The sequence below is a fragment of the Montipora capricornis genome, chromosome 1 (assembly GCF_036669925.1).
Source record: "Montipora capricornis isolate CH-2021 chromosome 1, ASM3666992v2, whole genome shotgun sequence".
NCBI classification, from domain to species: Eukaryota; Metazoa; Cnidaria; class Anthozoa; order Scleractinia; family Acroporidae; genus Montipora; species Montipora capricornis.
The window spans coordinates 19,701,524-19,719,023 of NC_090883.1; the positions used below are offsets into that span (position 1 = coordinate 19,701,524).

General features: G+C 39.7%; 1 protein-coding gene across 1 annotated transcript in view; it reads left to right on the forward strand.

Annotated features, from left to right (window-relative positions):
* The window catches only part of LOC138021760 (kinesin-like protein KIF28), a 40,410-nt gene extending 23,339 nt beyond the window's left edge, over positions 1 to 17,071 (forward strand). Inside the window, exons 17-31 of the mRNA XM_068868795.1 lie at positions 1,098 to 1,161; positions 1,374 to 1,502; positions 2,722 to 2,894; positions 3,783 to 3,868; positions 4,548 to 4,610; positions 7,245 to 7,379; positions 7,827 to 7,910; positions 8,546 to 8,608; positions 9,355 to 9,426; positions 10,154 to 10,222; positions 10,404 to 10,532; positions 11,163 to 11,336; positions 11,882 to 11,959; positions 12,883 to 12,939; positions 13,860 to 17,071. Coding sequence (XP_068724896.1) covers positions 1,098 to 1,161; positions 1,374 to 1,502; positions 2,722 to 2,894; positions 3,783 to 3,868; positions 4,548 to 4,610; positions 7,245 to 7,379; positions 7,827 to 7,910; positions 8,546 to 8,608; positions 9,355 to 9,426; positions 10,154 to 10,222; positions 10,404 to 10,532; positions 11,163 to 11,336; positions 11,882 to 11,959; positions 12,883 to 12,939; positions 13,860 to 13,994 — 1,511 coding nt within the window. The 3' untranslated portion in view covers positions 13,995 to 17,071. The remainder of the gene's footprint in view (positions 1 to 1,097; positions 1,162 to 1,373; positions 1,503 to 2,721; positions 2,895 to 3,782; positions 3,869 to 4,547; positions 4,611 to 7,244; positions 7,380 to 7,826; positions 7,911 to 8,545; positions 8,609 to 9,354; positions 9,427 to 10,153; positions 10,223 to 10,403; positions 10,533 to 11,162; positions 11,337 to 11,881; positions 11,960 to 12,882; positions 12,940 to 13,859) is intronic.
* Positions 17,072 to 17,500: the final 429 nt, after the last annotated feature.

Sequence of the window (17,500 nt, forward strand, 5' to 3'; positions counted from 1 at the left end):
CAAGTCGATTCTGTGGTTTGTCTGTCGATGGTGTTCAGCAATGTTATGTTATGAATCGTTAAGCAAATTTACTAGAAGAGTTCCCTCTCCACCAACCAGTCTACAGTAATTTTCGCCTCCTACATAATAACAACCAAAAGGTAATAACACAGAAGTTTGGATCTCTCTCATTTGGCTTTACCGTAATTTCTAAATTTTCAATACAGGTCCCGCCATCTGGCCATCAGATTGGGCCTGATGACTACAACGCCTCTGATTGGTCCTTGCTCGTGCTTAATGCAAAATCCTGAATCGTGCAAGGAATACACTCTACCGCCACGTTTTTTTCACTTCCCGCGAAAACCTATTAGTAACTGTTCTAAAAATAGGTAGTATCGAAAACTGATGGGCCGCATTCGATCGCAAATCGAGAGTTCTCGGCCATGGACTTCTGCACTTCCTTGTGCATTTGAAAAGTACTTGTCTTTTTGACTTGGCAAGGAACATGATTTTGGAGATGTATTCGTAAATGTTAAATTAAAATGACTTGGTATGGCGAGGATATTGCTTGCCTTATCTATTAAAACGATATCTCATCTTTGAGGCAATATTGCTGTATTGAAAGACTGTCTTGAAATGTTTTAAGCTCCTCTTATGTTTTAAATTCGGTAGGTCGCAGTCATTTGTGTGTATTTAGGGGCTATTACTGTTGCCGTTAAATTGCTTGCATTGTATTCTCGAATGCAATCGAAATGAGGTCTTCTACGTGAAAAATAAGTATAAAAAGATGAAAGATTGAGGCAAGAGCGAAATCGCAGTCAACGTAATGCCACTTCTGCAGAAAACAAAGTTAAGCTTATGATATTTACATGAAGACTTACTTTAAATCGGTTGTATCATTGTCAGTGCTAATAACCTCACAGAAAAGTGACTTCAGTGTTCTAATGTCAGTTAGCTTAGAGCTCTGCAAAGCAGGGTTTGAGTATTTCATTAATAGGGTTCAAATGAAACTTCGAGATTTTCATACTGGGTTTGTTCCACACTAGCTACCTTATCCCTGCTTCAATCGGCACAAGTAAAAACGACCAAGCCAGTTAATTATAAAATAACTATTTTAGGGAAAACGAAGATTGGAAACAGAAAAGCAGATCCGAAGCCAGACATTATTTTGAGTGGTTTGAGGTCAGTGGTTGAATATGATACATTTGTAGAGTGTTGGGAAACAAACGTCTCTTCGTAAACACGAAAAACGCACTCGGGTTTACTTGATTTCCCGGAACTTGTCGTGAAGCAATTTTGGGAAAATTGAGGTCACGTGATACTATTTGCTCTGCACGTTCACCAAATCATGTGCTATCAGTTTAGTGATTATGTGCCAACTCTTTCTTTCACAGCATTCTTGTAGATCACGCTACAGTGATGCATAAAGGAAATTCCATTACAATCCTTGCTCATCCTGATGCAAAGTTAATGATCAACGGTAAACCAACTCATGATGAAATAGAAATTCACCACAATGACAGGTATGAATGGCGTGTTGTATCAGGGAGCTCAATGTTCACTTTCGTTTTCCGACCGTTGCTAAAAAGCGAGTCGTGCTCGCTAGTATCTCTCACATAGAAGTCGTTATGATCGAGCAGTTAGTGGGCTTTACTCTTTCTACATTACGCCCCGCTTAATTAAAGTTTTGTTTCTTTGCTTAATTTCAAGACTTAAAAGTACTTAACGCTCATCTTTCGTCAGCATAACCTCTTACACTCATGGTCAATACCCAGCATCTTATTTGCATAAGAACATTGTCTATTGTTTTTTGACTCGTTCTTCAGAGAACGCCGCTGAATGCTAACAAAGGTGTCAGGGAATTCAGCGGTTACTCCGTACTGGCATTTCACTCAACTGAAGATGATCACATTTCAAAGTCTTTAGTCTTCGTTTTAGTTGGGATGCAATTTCTTGATGGTGACAGCCTATTACACTCGATAAAGGCATAGGATTAGGCATAAGTGTCGAAATTCCATTAAAACCTCCCCCCAAACTAACTTTTAAAAAACAACAACAACAACCTAAAAGGGTTACTCATTGCGTTTCCCGTTTTTCATCTGCTTTAAATGACCGTCTGCGAATATCCCGTGCTGTAAGCTTTGGAAATTCAGACTGTCGTGCGTTGTGGTCATTATCTGCCCCCCCCCCCCCCCCCCACCTCTGCGATTGTATGTGGGCTCAGTTACAGTCGATCTTAACCTTACTCGAGGGGTTTTCTACGGGTGATCCGGTTTTCTTCCCTCGTCAAAATGGACTCAGCTAATTACATCTACCTGCGGTGCTGTGCACCGACATCAAACATGGACGTGTAGCTGCTGGCAGAGACGCCTTATTTATGCTTTCTGCCAGGAGCCCATCAAAAATAACCTCTATCTACACTTAAGAAAGGCGTTCTATCAATAACTGTACTTGAGATAGGGTTGACTCGAAGACCCAGTATGAAAGATAGAGGGTCCATTTTGATGTGTTCCTGTTTCTGCCCGATATCGTGAGCTGCGCTCTTCGAAGTTCAGTCCCCAAGGCTGCAAGAAAGTTTGCTTCGCACAGCTGTCTATTTGCCTCTTGCAGTTCTGAATTGAAACTTTTTCAAGATTTCCCTAGAGCAGTTAATTCACACAAACCGAAAACACGCCATTATTAAACAAAGCTCAATCGTTTCCCAAAACAATGAAGAATTTATAATGTAACTTTCTTTAATAGAGTGATGTTTGGCTCAAGTAGTTTGTATGTCTTGCATCATCCTGTCGAACTTGAAAAAAAGAAGAAAGCCGGGGCTGGAGTCCACGTGAGCGAAATCACGTATGACCTGGCACAGGAGGAAATAGCGGCTAACTCTGGGTTTGATATGGCGAAGAGCGGTGGGCAAACAAAAAGTAAGTCTGAGTTATGTAGTAGCTTAGCATGACATAACATATTTAAAGTTAATCACCTGTGTACGTTGGGTGTGGTTTTTATCATGGCCGCTTTTCGTGAGGTTTTTTCCACTGCTCCCCTGCTCTGTCATGTGTCTGATGCAGCAGTAATAATCACGACAGCCCTCAATCACTTTACAAGGGATCGATCTCACTCCAGTGTTATAGCTATTATCAAAAGAACTTTGCCGGGGCTTCGATGGAGTTTGCCTTCACTCCTGCAAAGCTGATCGGCGATAAATTGGCTAAGAGGCTATGTCATGCCACTTTGGATCAATGCCGTTACTGACATTACTAGGCTGTGCAATCAGATTTTACCTCAGGTTAAGGTTTTTTAGACAGGTTTCCTGTTTTACCTTCAAATGATGTTATCGTAGCTGCCCGAAAGCGACGTAGTTTGTATATGCTTTAATCTCTTCTTACTCTTATTAGTATTTTATCTTTTGGTTGACAAGCCTCGGTTGACCATCTTAAGTGGTCACGTGAGCAGACGCAACTGTGGTTCCCAAGGACCCTGCGAACGTGGTTAAACTGTGTTTTCATTGGGTACTGTAAGGGAGTTTAGACACGTCAACGACTGCGGAAACTCCACGTAAGCCCTACGTTTTAATGAGTATAGAATCACACCCAAGGATGCTTCAAGAATTTAAGCCCTTTGCAAATGATTTGTGGAGAGGTCCGCACGTGATACGACTAAATTTCAAACTTCCAAACGCCTCCAATACCCACGCGCTATTGACGATTGAGTTGTAGACGGTGCTCAATAGAACCGAGGAGAGCAAATTATGTCTATGGCTAGCACCTGTTACTTTGATATCTTCCTTTCCACTTGCTAATTTACCATTTCAGATGACATGCTTTTACAAGAAGACCTGCTGCAAATGGTTCCTATGATAGGTGAAACAAACGCCATGGCTGAAGAACTTGGGAAGAAGGTCAGGCGTCAATGTTTTCTTTTCTCGTTCATGTGATCGATATCCGGGTTTTAATTGGGAAGATGAAACTTCCATTATAACCGCTTTGTTAATAGAGAGTGTTGAATCAGCAAAAGATCGAGAAAACCAAATAAATGAAAAATGGTAACAAAAATAGTTTTGATTTTATGAAAAAAATGCCACTAAACTTAAGCTTGTTTCTCTGCGTGATATCACTGAGTAAACTGAACTACCGTATGGTTGGCTTTACTTCATGCTCTGCTTTCAAAATTGCAAAAAGATATTATAACCATCTTATCAACCTGGTTTTCCAAGTTATGCTCATGCAATCCACTCGGGTAGAATCTCTGGGCTAAGATTCTAACCAGGGAAATATATCATGCAAGAGAGCGGATCATTAGCTTTGTCCGGTCATACTCCATGGCTATTTCAAGGATCACACCTTATTGGTCGGTGAAAATGGAACGCGCGGTCATGGACACAAGACTGAGATAAAAATACCCTTCGCAGCGTGGGTGCAATCTAAAAATAGTTTTCAAATATTTATCATGGGGCACATGATTTTCTCTCTTACCTCATACTCTCTTGTTTGAACTTAACTCCATGTTAATTACCCACTTTTATGGTTAATGTGTGGTAAGAGACTTCTGAAACAAAATTAGTATTTCTGATTTCCAAGGTGAAGTTTGAGATTATGCTCGTGTCCCCTCAAGCACGAGGGCTTAAAGAAGGAAGGACAGAGGTACGTCCGATATCAAGTTACCTCTTAAGCAGGCATGCATCTTGAACTGGTTCCTTGGCGAGTTAAAGCCAGGGCTGACGTTTCGGAAATTTTCCGCCATGTTGAATCGATAGGATTCATACTTCTCACGCGCAGTAAACTGGGAGTTGGACGGGCCAGCCACACAAGGTGGCCGAGGCAAAAATAATATCGATGATGATGCGCATGCCAGAATTTCTCTTTCGTCGACCCGGGCTGAAAGAAAACACACCCTTTGTCTATGGCGTGTGATCCTCGCCAGAATTATTGTTTTCAATTCCGTATTACTTTCAAACTCAGAACGTCTCTAAATTCGTTGTCTCCCCAAATCCTGGAACCCAGTATGTCCGCGTGAGCCTTGTTGCACAACACCTAATTTATTTCCAGCGTTAACATCATTTATTCATCCTTCCATCTCAATATGGCGGACGATGGATCTTGGAGAGTGAAAACAGGTCAAATAGTGAAGGAAGAAACTTTTAAGAAGTTGTTTCTTTGCTTCAGCAAGCTGAGTCGTTACTGTCCAGTCAGGTCCACAGGAACGCTGCAACAGTTAGTCCTTCCAGTGTTGAAACCAGTATTTCAAGTGATCGTGCGCTCACAAACTTTCGATCTTTGTTTTCGAGATACAGTGTACGTAGAACTGCAGCTTCTTATCCTGCTACTTCGTTGGGACAACCAAGAGCGTCGTTTGCCACTCCTCCAAAGTGTAAGGGAAGTGGTGGTCCTTTCTTCGTGAAAGAAATTTAACGTGGACCCACGACTTCTTTTGTCTAGCTAATTACCTTTAGAACCAGCAGCCTTCAAGGGCCGAAAAAATTCAACGTCAGGAGGCTTAGGCGAATTTGAAAGTAAAACGAAATTGAAGACATTAATTTTGGCGGGGATCACACGCCATATTTTTTCAGCCTGTTTGTCTTTTGTTTTGTTTTTTTAGCAGGCTGAGTATTTCCGCCTGATACTTCCAAATTTGAAATTCAAATTTGGCCTAGCTGAGACGACGTCTACACTTTGTTTTCGTTTTAAAAAGCATTCCAAACACCCAAGTGAGCGAAAGTGGGAATTATATATGTTGTTGAAATTGCATCCATTTGAAACTCGGAAAAAATCCGTTATCCTCCGTTATCTAGTCGGATGCTCTGGAGACTATGGTGAGCAAGGGGTAAGGTGGGTCTTTGACTCAAACTGCACCGATAGCTCATAACTGCATCGCGCATACCTTTACGCCTTCCGTCTACATTAATACGATCGAATACACAGGTGAATGTCTGTGAAAATGGATGATTTCAAAAACGCTCCCAGTTTCACTTATTTAACTTGACTTGCGCGTAAAAGGCATAACAATCGATCCAACATGGCGGGGAAAATAGAGTGGGAATAGCTATTACTATCGTACCATAGATTTAGTTCAAGCATTTGCAGTTTGGAGAAAGTAAGGAAGAACAATCCTGGTGACCGTACGAAAACGCATATTTTCGTATCTGTTTTCGTTCTGGTCTGGACGGTGGAAAATGCTGTGAAAACGCTTACAAAGGGTGTAGCTCTTTTTAAACTGAAAGTTTTAAAGAAACAGAAAACAGATTTTCCGGAAGGCGCGTTAGTGTATGAACAGGGCCTGAAACCACATCTTTTTTTAATTAGGCACTTTTTAGAAACCACCTGGTCATGGAGATTCAGCCCACATAGAACGGAAAAGAAATCATGATGTAACAAGCCTTAAGACGTACAGAGCCTCATTAGTGATTAGCCGTTTTCACAATGGAGACGAAAATCTCGTCTAAGACGGAAAATTTATCTAACGGGTTCCCCGCGTCAGATTTGACTTTTAAGACGAGAAAACTCGTTTCCATTTATTCGTCTTAAATTCACATTTGGATGAGTTGTTTGACAGTCTGTCGCTCACAAAATCGTGAAAGAACTGGACCGAGTAGGGATGTTATGAAAAATCGGAAGAGATGTAATAGCGATATTTCTTGCTTACAAACATTGACGTCACATTTCTTTTGACATTCAAATTTGCCAACCACGGAACAAAAGAAGTCATTGTTTCAACAGTCAATTAGATTCTGGTTGGCTTATTTTAAAGGGAACCTCCACTAAAACAACAAAGTAACTTTAAACCACAGAACATCGTGTCTACAAATAAAAAATGAATTTAAACAAGGCTTGTTTTGGCTTTCAAATTTCTCGGGCGCCACCATCTTGAATAATTGTGACGTGTCGTAGTTGTCATATTGTTCCAGAAAAAATCGCTCTTTGTGTCAGAACAATAGGGCAACCATGTTACGTCACAATTATTCAAGATGGCGGCCCCAGCGCAGGAAATTTGAAAGCTAAAACAAGCGTTTTTGAAATTCCTTTTTTTGCGGATACAAACACTTTCATTGGAAAAGGTTTGAACTTGTTAACCTTATGTTGTGTGGTTTAAAGTTATTTTGTTGTTTTAGTTGAGGATCCCTTTAAAACGTCAATTTGGTGATTTCACGTCTTTGTTACGCACAAATGCGTGCCGTTTTATGGCGTTTATTTCGTTTCTAAAATCTCCCTATTTAGTGTTGTGGGACATCGTAGGATCCATTTTATGTGTTGATCTGACACATGCGCGTTACAACTTAGGTGAAAGTTAAAATGAAGAGTCTCAAGGATGATGCAGAATGGATCTGGGACAGGAATAAATTCCTCAACAGAAAGTTTCTGATGCAGGAAATGTACCAAAACTATATTGAAGGAGACGACTGGGATCTGCCTGAGGTTTGTATGTAATTCTAGGAGTGGCTTTGTAAGTTTGAATGTGTCTCGTGTCTCGTCATTATGGCCTTGCTGAAAAACTAGATTTCCAGTAAGAAATGAACGGACGAACGTCAAATGCGTTTTTGTTTTCAAGGCAACAAACTGACCGCCCCGCTATAAATCTAATTATTTCTTATTCCTTTGCTGTATTGCATTGCTTGCTGGTTATCTTGCCTCAGTTCTCCCTGTTTTCGACTCTCCTTCTTACTTCTTGGGCCGTTTTCACGACTCCAGCACCGAAACATCAAATGGCGATCGCTAATTCCGGGCTCTGTGTCCCTTTCGTCTTTCACCAGTTTAAAACATTAGTTGTTGGAAAAGAGTATCTAGGGGAGAAGGACTCATCGTTCACTTTTTCTTTACCGCCGATTTTTAGATGATGACATGTTCTTGTGCATTTGTTGACAGGAAAGAGATCCTTTTTGGGAGCCTTATGATGCCGAGGTGCAAATTGGCTCAGCGCAACTTTATCTTCAAAGCTTAGCTTACATGGTAAGGTGTTGTTTGTCAGCTCTTTTAAGTGAGATTAGCGCCAGCTTTTTAAACATAATAAGCGTTAGCGAATTCGATTTTGGTTTGTTTGCTTTTGAAACTAGCGCATCTTTTTTAATCCAAATGACTGAAACGCGCTTTGTTTATCGCTGTTCAATTCACTCTAACACTTGTTTCTGTGATGAAATGATATATGAAATGAATCATTCATCGGCACGGGAACCTTTGAACTCACAAATGACTAGCTCCCATCATCAGTGCTTTCATAGCTCAGTTGCGTCGTACCGGTTTCGCGAGGTTACGGGTTCAAACCCCGTTAAATACCTGAACTTTTTAGGCTATTTCACGCAAGTGCTAAAATTGCGTTCATAACTGCGAGGATCATAGCTTCAGTTGACTCGATTTTATAAATGTAACTTTCACCATCTTTACAACAGCTTCTTGGCTTTGATTGCCTTTAGACCTCTAATCCGAGTTTATTTGACTAAGCCTTTTGATTAGATAAAAGTTTTTGCTTTTGATTGTCTTTTGGAAGATTTTGTGAAGTATTTGGAGCTCTGATAAGTATGTCTTGAGTAATCATTTTGCATTCGAATATTTGAAGTAGCTATATATACCATGTCTCTACGTTGCAGATTGAGGTGGAAGAGAGTCTTTCTATAACAGATTATAAGGGAAATGACCAAGGCCATTTACAAGTGAGTAAAGCAATATTATGAACTAACTTTTTTCTTTCTTTCACAGTGACGGACAATTACACAACAAGGCTCTTTCTAGACACATTAGCCAGTATTGTATATTTTCCCTGTTTTTCAACATTTACGTGTCAACCGGCTGCTCTTCCGTTTATCCCCGTATCCAACCAAGGAAGGTTTTCGTCCAGCCTCTCTTCTTGTATTTGATTGATTCATTGATTCATTGATTCATTGATTGATTGAGTGAGTGAGTGAGTGAGTGAGTGAGTGAGTGAGTGAGTGAGTGAGTGAGTGAATGAGTGAGTGATTCATTGATAAGATTAATCGATCGATCGATCGAGCGTTTGGCTTATGTAGTTGAGCTTTAGATCACCGTAAGGGAACTCGCGGGCTCGAGCCCTAGCCAGATCAACACGTAGGGTATTAAAATAATTGAGGAGAAATTGCCGTCTTTATAATTCATCTGAAAATGGTTAGGCTTTCAAGTACTTTGGGATAGGGACTATAAACTATAAGCCCCGCCTCACAACACTCAGCACAACACTCAGCAAATTTTGTGGAATGTTAAAGTACCCACACATTTGCAAAGTGCAGGGGACGAAAATCTCAGCTCTGTTTAGTGCCCTATCACTCTCTACCAAATGTAACCGGCTTGGCTGTGACATGGGTGATAGGTTTATGATGTGTCTGGATACGTAGATGTAGACCTTGATAACCGATTCTTTGATTTGTTTATTGATTACATACAGGTGGAAGCGTATCCTTGTGATAAAACAGGCAACGAGGATATCGATGACTTCGTGGAGGACCCGAAAGAGTTGGTACGTTAATCAGACAAGTTGTACTTTGAAGTCGGCGTCCTGAAGTTTCACATGCATACACCATAGGAGCAAATTTAGAACAAATCTCTCGCCCACTTTCGTAGACAGTTGCTTGTTGGTGGCTCTAGTGTTCATTTTTCTTGTTTTTGTAGTTGTTTTTCGTCTCCTAGAAACCTCTGCCTTTATAAATGACAATTATTGAGACCTCACTAAACTCGTGTAAATAAATACAAAAAATTGAAAAGCTTCATGTCATTCTTGTTATTGCCGATGATGTTGTTGTTGTGGGTCTGTTATAGAAGATAAGGTTAGAGAACACTGGCTTGGCTGTGACAGTTGGAATAGGTTTTTTTTTATTTCAAGGATATTTTTTCATCTAATTTTTGTCCTTTTTCGTATGACACGGCTTTTTTGGGGAATTTACCAGATGGTCAGTCCTCTGATCATTGGTTGCGCGACTTTGGCGGGAGAGCAAAATTTGAAATGAGAATTTTCTCAGGGTGGCACAAAGACTCGAATAGACTGATTTTTTTTTCTTTTAAGTATCATTGGGAATGGGAATCTCGCCTTATCCTCACTTGGATTCTGTATTGCATTTAAGGCATTCATATGATCGTCTGAAAATTAGTCAACGGGCCATTCATACGGTTACGTTGTGACTCATAATCTTCGGCGTCGTTTTCTCCTTCTTTATTAGATTTTATTCTTCGCTTTTTATTCCATTCAGATTGGAAATCCTCTTTATTTTAAACTAAGAATTCCTCACGCCAGAGGTCTACCAGCAAGATTTGCCAAGGTAGGTAGTGAACTTGAGCCCTTTGGCTTTATTCTTTCTTGGTTATTCATTTTTTTGATTTTGTTTGTCTATCCATCCATCTGTACGTATCCTTCCATACGTCTGCGCAACCATGCATTTTTCAAATTTATTTGTTGTTTGCGTTCTACTTTGACTCCACTTCATTCTTATCTTATTTCAGGGACAGACATGGTGCAAATTTAAACTATACCTGGATAATGAACCATCTGTAACAGGAAGTGTGTCTGGTACCATTAATCCTGCCTATGCCTACGAGAAACAGTTTGCATTCTCACCGGTCACAAAACAGGTTTGTGCATACGATAAACTTGATCAATTGCGCCTTCCAATAGTGTACAAAATCCATGTAAACCATTTTCTTTACGAGATACATTCAAAGAACAGCTATTTAATTTTCAACTGTTGCGATTGCAAAGATTGCCACAACGTACAAATACTGCATCGATTGCTGGTACTTGAAAGCAAAGTGTCTAAATACACCTTATTCCAAAATGGCCGCCATTTTAGTATTCTTTTGTTTCCTTGCAAATTGGCTCTTTTGGCCTCGCTTTCAAGCGTAAAATTTATAACAATATTTAACCTTGAACGAGGCCAAAAGGGCCAATTTGCAATCAAACAAAAGAATACTAAAAAAGCGGCCATTGTGGAATAAGGTATATGAACTTTCTATAACAACCTATCTTTTATACATGCCAAAAGTTATAGTTTAATGGCCGACAAGTCTCCTGTAATTCAGTGGAAGAGCATCAAAACAAGTAACTCCTGCAATTTCTTTTAGAGTATACCTGTTGCATAACCATACAACAATCTTCTGCAAACACCGACAAAATATATCCTTTTTCGAGAAGACGTCTGTCTTAATCCGTATTTCCTTCTCACTCCAACTTGCTCTTAAAACCATTTTCCTCTCAAATAACAGTTTGTCGACTACTTAATGAATACCTCGTTGGTTATCGAAGTTTGGGGAAAGCAGAGTGGACGGAAAGTGAGCCGAAAGGAGACGGGAACTGTCGTGAGGAATAACCCCTCGCCTTCCAAAAGAATATCCGAAGGAAATGAAATCCCCAAAGGAATGACAAATGGCACTGTTGTGGTAAGAGTCTGCGAATTGTAATTTACCTTTTCACGGTTTCAGCCGCCGTAGTGATGGAGCTCGAGGTGGGGCGGATCGTGCGAATAAGGCTTTTATTTCTGAAAGTAATGTATAGGGTTTTGCCCGAGTTCAAACTCTGCCACAACGTGACGGGTTTCAAAATTTTACACGACCCGATTTACGGAAATTTACGTTTAAGGTGAAACGTCCGAAAATGCAGATCACAGATTTCAATGTCGCCATTTTTTTTTTCGCGGCAATTTGCATTATTTGATTAAAAGGGTTTGTGTGAATTAGAAATTTCGTTTTCGGTGGTCATAGTGTGTTCGTCATGCTTTGCGAAAAATAATCATTTTGCTTAGCTATCCAAATGCGGCAAAATTGAGCAAATAGCATGTCGGAAACGGCAATTGGGACAGAGGGCTGAGAGAGCACTTCTTGAGGATTTTCGTAGGGCAAGTATCTCATTCTTCTGTATTTATCCTGGTCATGTTGGCAAGTGTTTTTCTGCGCTATCGTTACAATTATTGACTCTTTCGTTTTAGTCCAAGGACGAATCACGGAACATGAAGCTAGAGCTGCATAAGTCACAGAAGCGACATGAAAGATCTGAGAAGAAATTGGTAAGTGATGATTGACTTTACAAACATTTACCAAAGTCATGCATTTCGAACGATTAAGGAACAGTGCTGTTTGTTCTTGCAGCTTTCCCTTGCATTGGGTAAAGGCCTTCTCCTCACTAAATGCGGCAAATAACTCGAGGTTATTTTTTATGTCTGCTCTCCTTCAGTGTGTAGTTTCATTCCTGATGAAATAACCCATGCAGTTTTAAGGCCGCTTTCCATATGTTCGCAGACGATCGCAGATCGCAGAAAGTTCTGCGATCGTTCGATCCTGCGATCATATGGAAACCAAAGTTTTGCGATCTGCAAATCGAAACGTATCCCATAATATTTTTAATTCTGACCCATGATTCAACGCTTCTTAGCAACAAAGCCCGAATGTTCGTTTACAGCAACGCTCATTTGTTGTAAACATACATGTAGCTGGCATTGACTATACCTTCTGGATCGGGGCGAGATGCAGTGCCAAGAGAATTTCAAAACCTGGAATGACTCAATCCACATATTGCACACAGACCATCAAGCACACATATGAGATCAAAGTCACCTGGAACAGTTGAGAGCTCCTCGTCGCCAGCGCCTATCTATCTATCTATCTATCTATCTATCTATCTATCTCTAATAAATCACAAAAAGATGATTTTAACTCATTTATTCCTGCGACGATTACAATATGTTCCGGCGTAAATCCCGCGTGAGTTGGTTGGAGGTAAATAGCCAAGGGTATCCGCAGTTTGAGTAGCCAGTCAGATCGCGCCTTCAACGCTTACCTACGTATTAGTATATACTAACCAAATGCAAAGAACACAAGGGACCGCTTTGATACTCTCAGTGAGGAGAAAGTTAAATATATTTGTTTTAATTGCTGTTGTTGCGGGTGGTGTTGGTAACGGTTTCCGAAAATGTTTCCCTTTTCGTCGTAGAAAAAGATGCGTGGATTAATCGAAGATGCTAAGAGTAAGGGCGTTTCCACAATAGAGGTAAGGGGGAAATGGTATGGCGTGAGGTGGAAAGTAAAGCTAAGTCATAAAAATCCTGCCAAGTAAAGCAGCGACTGCGTGGAAAAGGGAAGCGCACGGTGATATGCAAGATGCCAATGCAACAAGGTGGTTCTCAAGTGATTGTCGATGATAAAAACAAGCTGACAATCAATTGAAGAATAAGTCCATGTTCGTTTCGAGTCGCCCGAGGTGGTTCACAAGAAAGCACCTATCAAAATCAAAATAAAAAATAACCCCTATATCTCGTTTTTAATGGTCTTCTAAGATTAGTTTCGATCTAGTCGCATTTGGGGACCTTATGCCTTCTACTCAGTAGAGACATTTTTATTTGGTATTTGGGCTACAGCGCATAGTCCGTCCTCTTTTTGGAAAATGAAACCTAATCGTGTACACTCCGTAAAATTAATAAAGGGTGTAGTTTCTAAAGAAACTGTGGTGCTGCGTCGGTGGGGAAGTAGTACACAAGAATTTGGTTTTATCAACAGATTTGATAATCTAAATTGACCACAGTACGGCTTTTAGAATCCCTGTACGGTGGTCAATTTACATTATCAACTCCGTTGATAAATCCAAATTACTCCGTAAAATTACTCGATCTTATTGCAAGAGAACAGTAAAGACTGTGCTCTGCTATGTCTTTGAGTAGCTGGATTCTTTTTGTTTACTTGAACAATTTCTATCAGACACGAACAGCTATTTGTGTCTGTTTTTATTGAATAGCTGGTCAGAACAAAAAAAAGTATGGCACACTTTCATGCATTTAAATGTCCTCTTTTTGAACGTACAAAGTGATTTTATAGCACCCATGGTGCATCGAAAAAATCTCCGCTTTCTAGAAACAAAACCCTGAGAGAACCTTTCCAATACAAATTCACTAATTTTCGTATGGTTGGCTACAGGTGACTGCCCTTGAAGACATCTTAAATGGAGGTGAAGGTAACAAGTTCAAAGCAACCGCTGACATTGTCCTGCACGCTCAAAAATCCATTGACAAAGACGGCAAGATCACTAGTGCAGCCTGCTCTATCCAGTAAAAAAATGTTCATCAACTTTAATTGTTTGACAGCACTTAATTGAACCGTAACACTTGACTTTAGTCAGACAACTGTCAAAAATTCGCATGAATATATCTGATTTTTCGATTTGACGGAGTGACAACTGAGGCCCGAATTTGCTATTTTCACCATCCCATAATGCAACACGTTTTGGGGGTTCTTTACATAAAAACCATACAAGTTATTTACTCTTGGGACTGTGTCATGCTTCAGTGAACTGGATATCCATTGTTTTAATGCAAATAACCCCCAAAAATGAACTGTATTATGGGATTGATGAAAAAAACGAATGGATCACTTTCAAAAATACCGTAATACTCTTTGTTTGCCCTAAAAAAAATTGCATCATAAGCATTGTTTCCAGTTTCTCTTAAGACCTACAATGGTCCCAAGAGAAACTTGAAAAAACAAAGAGTATTATGGTCTTTTTGAAAGTGGCCTAAAACTGTTTGTCAAAAGCCCCATAACTTTTCGGGCCGGAAAAGAAATTCTGGAAACTGAGATCTGCTTATTCTGAAAAAATGATCTTTGAACATATTTTGAAGACCAGAAAAAAGACAACTGCAAAGTTGAAACGTCTTTCCTTTGAAGATACAAGGCGTCATATGACACCCGGAATACGGGGGTTATTCGCGTTAAAACAATGGATATCCTGTTCACTGAAGCATGATACAGTGCCAAGAGTAAATAACTTGTATTGTTTTTTTATGTAAAGAACCCCCAAAACGGATTGCACTATGAGATTGTACAAGTACTGAATTCATTTTAATTGTACAGAAACGATCCATCCATGTGTACATTAATTCGTTCTTCATCCCTTTGGCATTATGGGATACTTTTTGTTAATCATTATTTAAGCCGGTTAACCCAAGAGTCTATCACCCAAAAGTAAGATTCTCTCCAAATTGGCCCAGTCCCCGTCAGCGTCAGAAAAGTGCCTATTTTTAAATCAAGTTTTGTGGGAAAATAAAGAATAGACCAGTGACATCGGCTAAACTCATTGTTGTACTCAATTCAAACCCTTTGGAAATAAAACGTTTTGTTCCAGGTATTTGCTTATCCTTTATATGTGAATGCTACACTATAATGCAAATACAATACACAAAGGATCTTAAATAGTTAACCCCGGGAGATGTAAATTGGGTACAACATTAAGATAGCCGATTTGGTCTATTATTTATTTTCCCGCAAAACTTTGTTTAAAAATAGACAGTTTTCTGACGCTGATCGGGACAAACCTGATACCAGATTTTTACTCTTGGGACTCTTGGTTTACCTTATTTAAGTATTGAAATCAAACTGTTAATGGGTCATCCCATAGACCTATTCTATTGTATTTATGTTAATTGGACCTACTGGCCTCATTTTGGTTAACATATTCTTTTGACTTTTGCGCATTGCAGCGAGGCTAGAAAGAATTATCAGTATTAAAACAAAAGAGTATTTTGTAGGGCCGCCATTATGAAAAAGGTCTATGCATGGTAGCCGTGTGGGATGAGACCTGGGTATTACCTGCGTAAAACCAGCCGAGAAATCAATTTTAGAAATTATCGTCCAGTAAAACACCAACGCTGGTCAGTTCACGTTGTCAAGGAACTTAAGCCAGACTGAGGTCGACCACGGCTATGACAACGTCATCTATTGTAGTAATATAAATTCGTTTTTAAGATGAAAATTGCGTAGCACCCATCCAAGAATTAAAGAGGGAAAACTGAAGATTTATTGTCGGGTAATCACGTCCTCTGAATAACCTTACATTGGTTCTACCGGGTCGTGGCAAAACATAAAAAGCACACTTACCCAATTGGTTTCTGTCGTTGTTTTGTTTGTTTGTTTGTTTGTTTGTTTGTATCTTGTTTGTTTTTGCTTCCTTGTAGCCGTCAGCAGATGACGGCAAAGAAATGTACGAAAACGCAAAACGTTCCTGCAGGGCGTCCAGAGCCATTGTTGTTGCAAATTAGAGGCGTTTTTATGGCGTTATCGTTGCCGTCGACGTCGAAGGTGGTGTTATCATCGACTAATATAAATAATCAACTAAAAATGGTAAGACTAGTGTCATTTTGTGTATATATAGGAAATCGTGTAAACCAGAGCGCAGTTTGTGATTTGCAGGCAGTGATGTTTTGAAAGTTTTTAAAAATTACGGCTCGTGCAATTTGTGACTTTCAAAACATCACGAGTGACCGCAAATCACCAAATGCACGAGCAAGTTCGTACGATTTCTTATTTATTACATACTCAACAAAATTACTCAATCGCTTTGTTTCCATGGCAACTTTCGTATTGCACTCTACAACCTGTTTATGAATTCGTGATTCACTAATCGGAAACGCGGTAATCTGTTGAGTACTTAAATTGTAAAATATTTCGCCGATGGCTAGCTTTTATTTTTGACTCTTGTGAAAGATGTTATTTTGTCAGAAGATTTGCTTTTATTTTTAAGAAATTTTTTATTAATGTGGATTGCTTTTGTTAGAGAGGTTTTCAATTGAGTGTCGAAAGTAATTAGTGAATTGCTTTGGTTTTGCGTTACTTCACACAGTGATTGGTTAAACGTTCTCGCGCCACTTGTTCAACCAATCAGAAGTGAAACCAAAACTAGTCGTGGCTCGCGCGTGCACATTTTCCCGCGCTTTGTGTTGCCTACGTGTAATTATTTCGAGTTTTGATTGGTTTACTGGATTGTCTCCGTCCTTTCTGATTGGCCAAAGTAATTACTTTGGTTTTGGTTTTACGACACTCGATTGAAACTCGCTCTATCACTAATTAGTAATTGGTTCCTATTACTTAGCACTTACAGCGAAGATATCGTTGATGTCACCTATTGTGCCAACCAGCGTTTCATTCATTGTCGAAACAAAGGGTCTTTCGTTTCTGTGGTGGGCACATTTGAATAACAAAGCAATGTTTGTAAACTGATATCTTCCTTGTTAGTTTGTTGGTAAAACTACCACTGGACAAACAAACCTTATTCGCTGAAAAATCACTTGTAACCCAAACATCACTGTAAGAACAGACGAGGAAAGAGAATAAATTGCACCACAACATGTTTGTACTTAAATTCACGCATTAAAAGCTTTCACGTGATGCGGGGTTATTTGAAGTATCCACCCTCGTGTAATATGATTCAAGGAGCTTGGATTCAAGGGATCCCGTTGCCTCCAAATGCTGCCAGCTTCAACTGGTGCCTGGATTGCGAACGCAAACGAATCACTGGCTGTTCACTAAGCCTGGTTCACAAGAGCGGCGCAAATGCAAGGCAATACACGTGTGAACTAACTCAAAGTCAACTTTCATTCGTTCAAGCACCACAACTGACATTTCAAGATCGTGCATGTGGCGATGAACAAACATCAACACAGAGACGGAAGCCTTAAAGTGCCCCTGTGAACAAAAAATCAATTCATATTTTTCTTTGGATTTCAAAACTATGTTAACAAAACACTAAGTGACCCACTTTTTAAGCCTTGATTTCAAAAAGACAC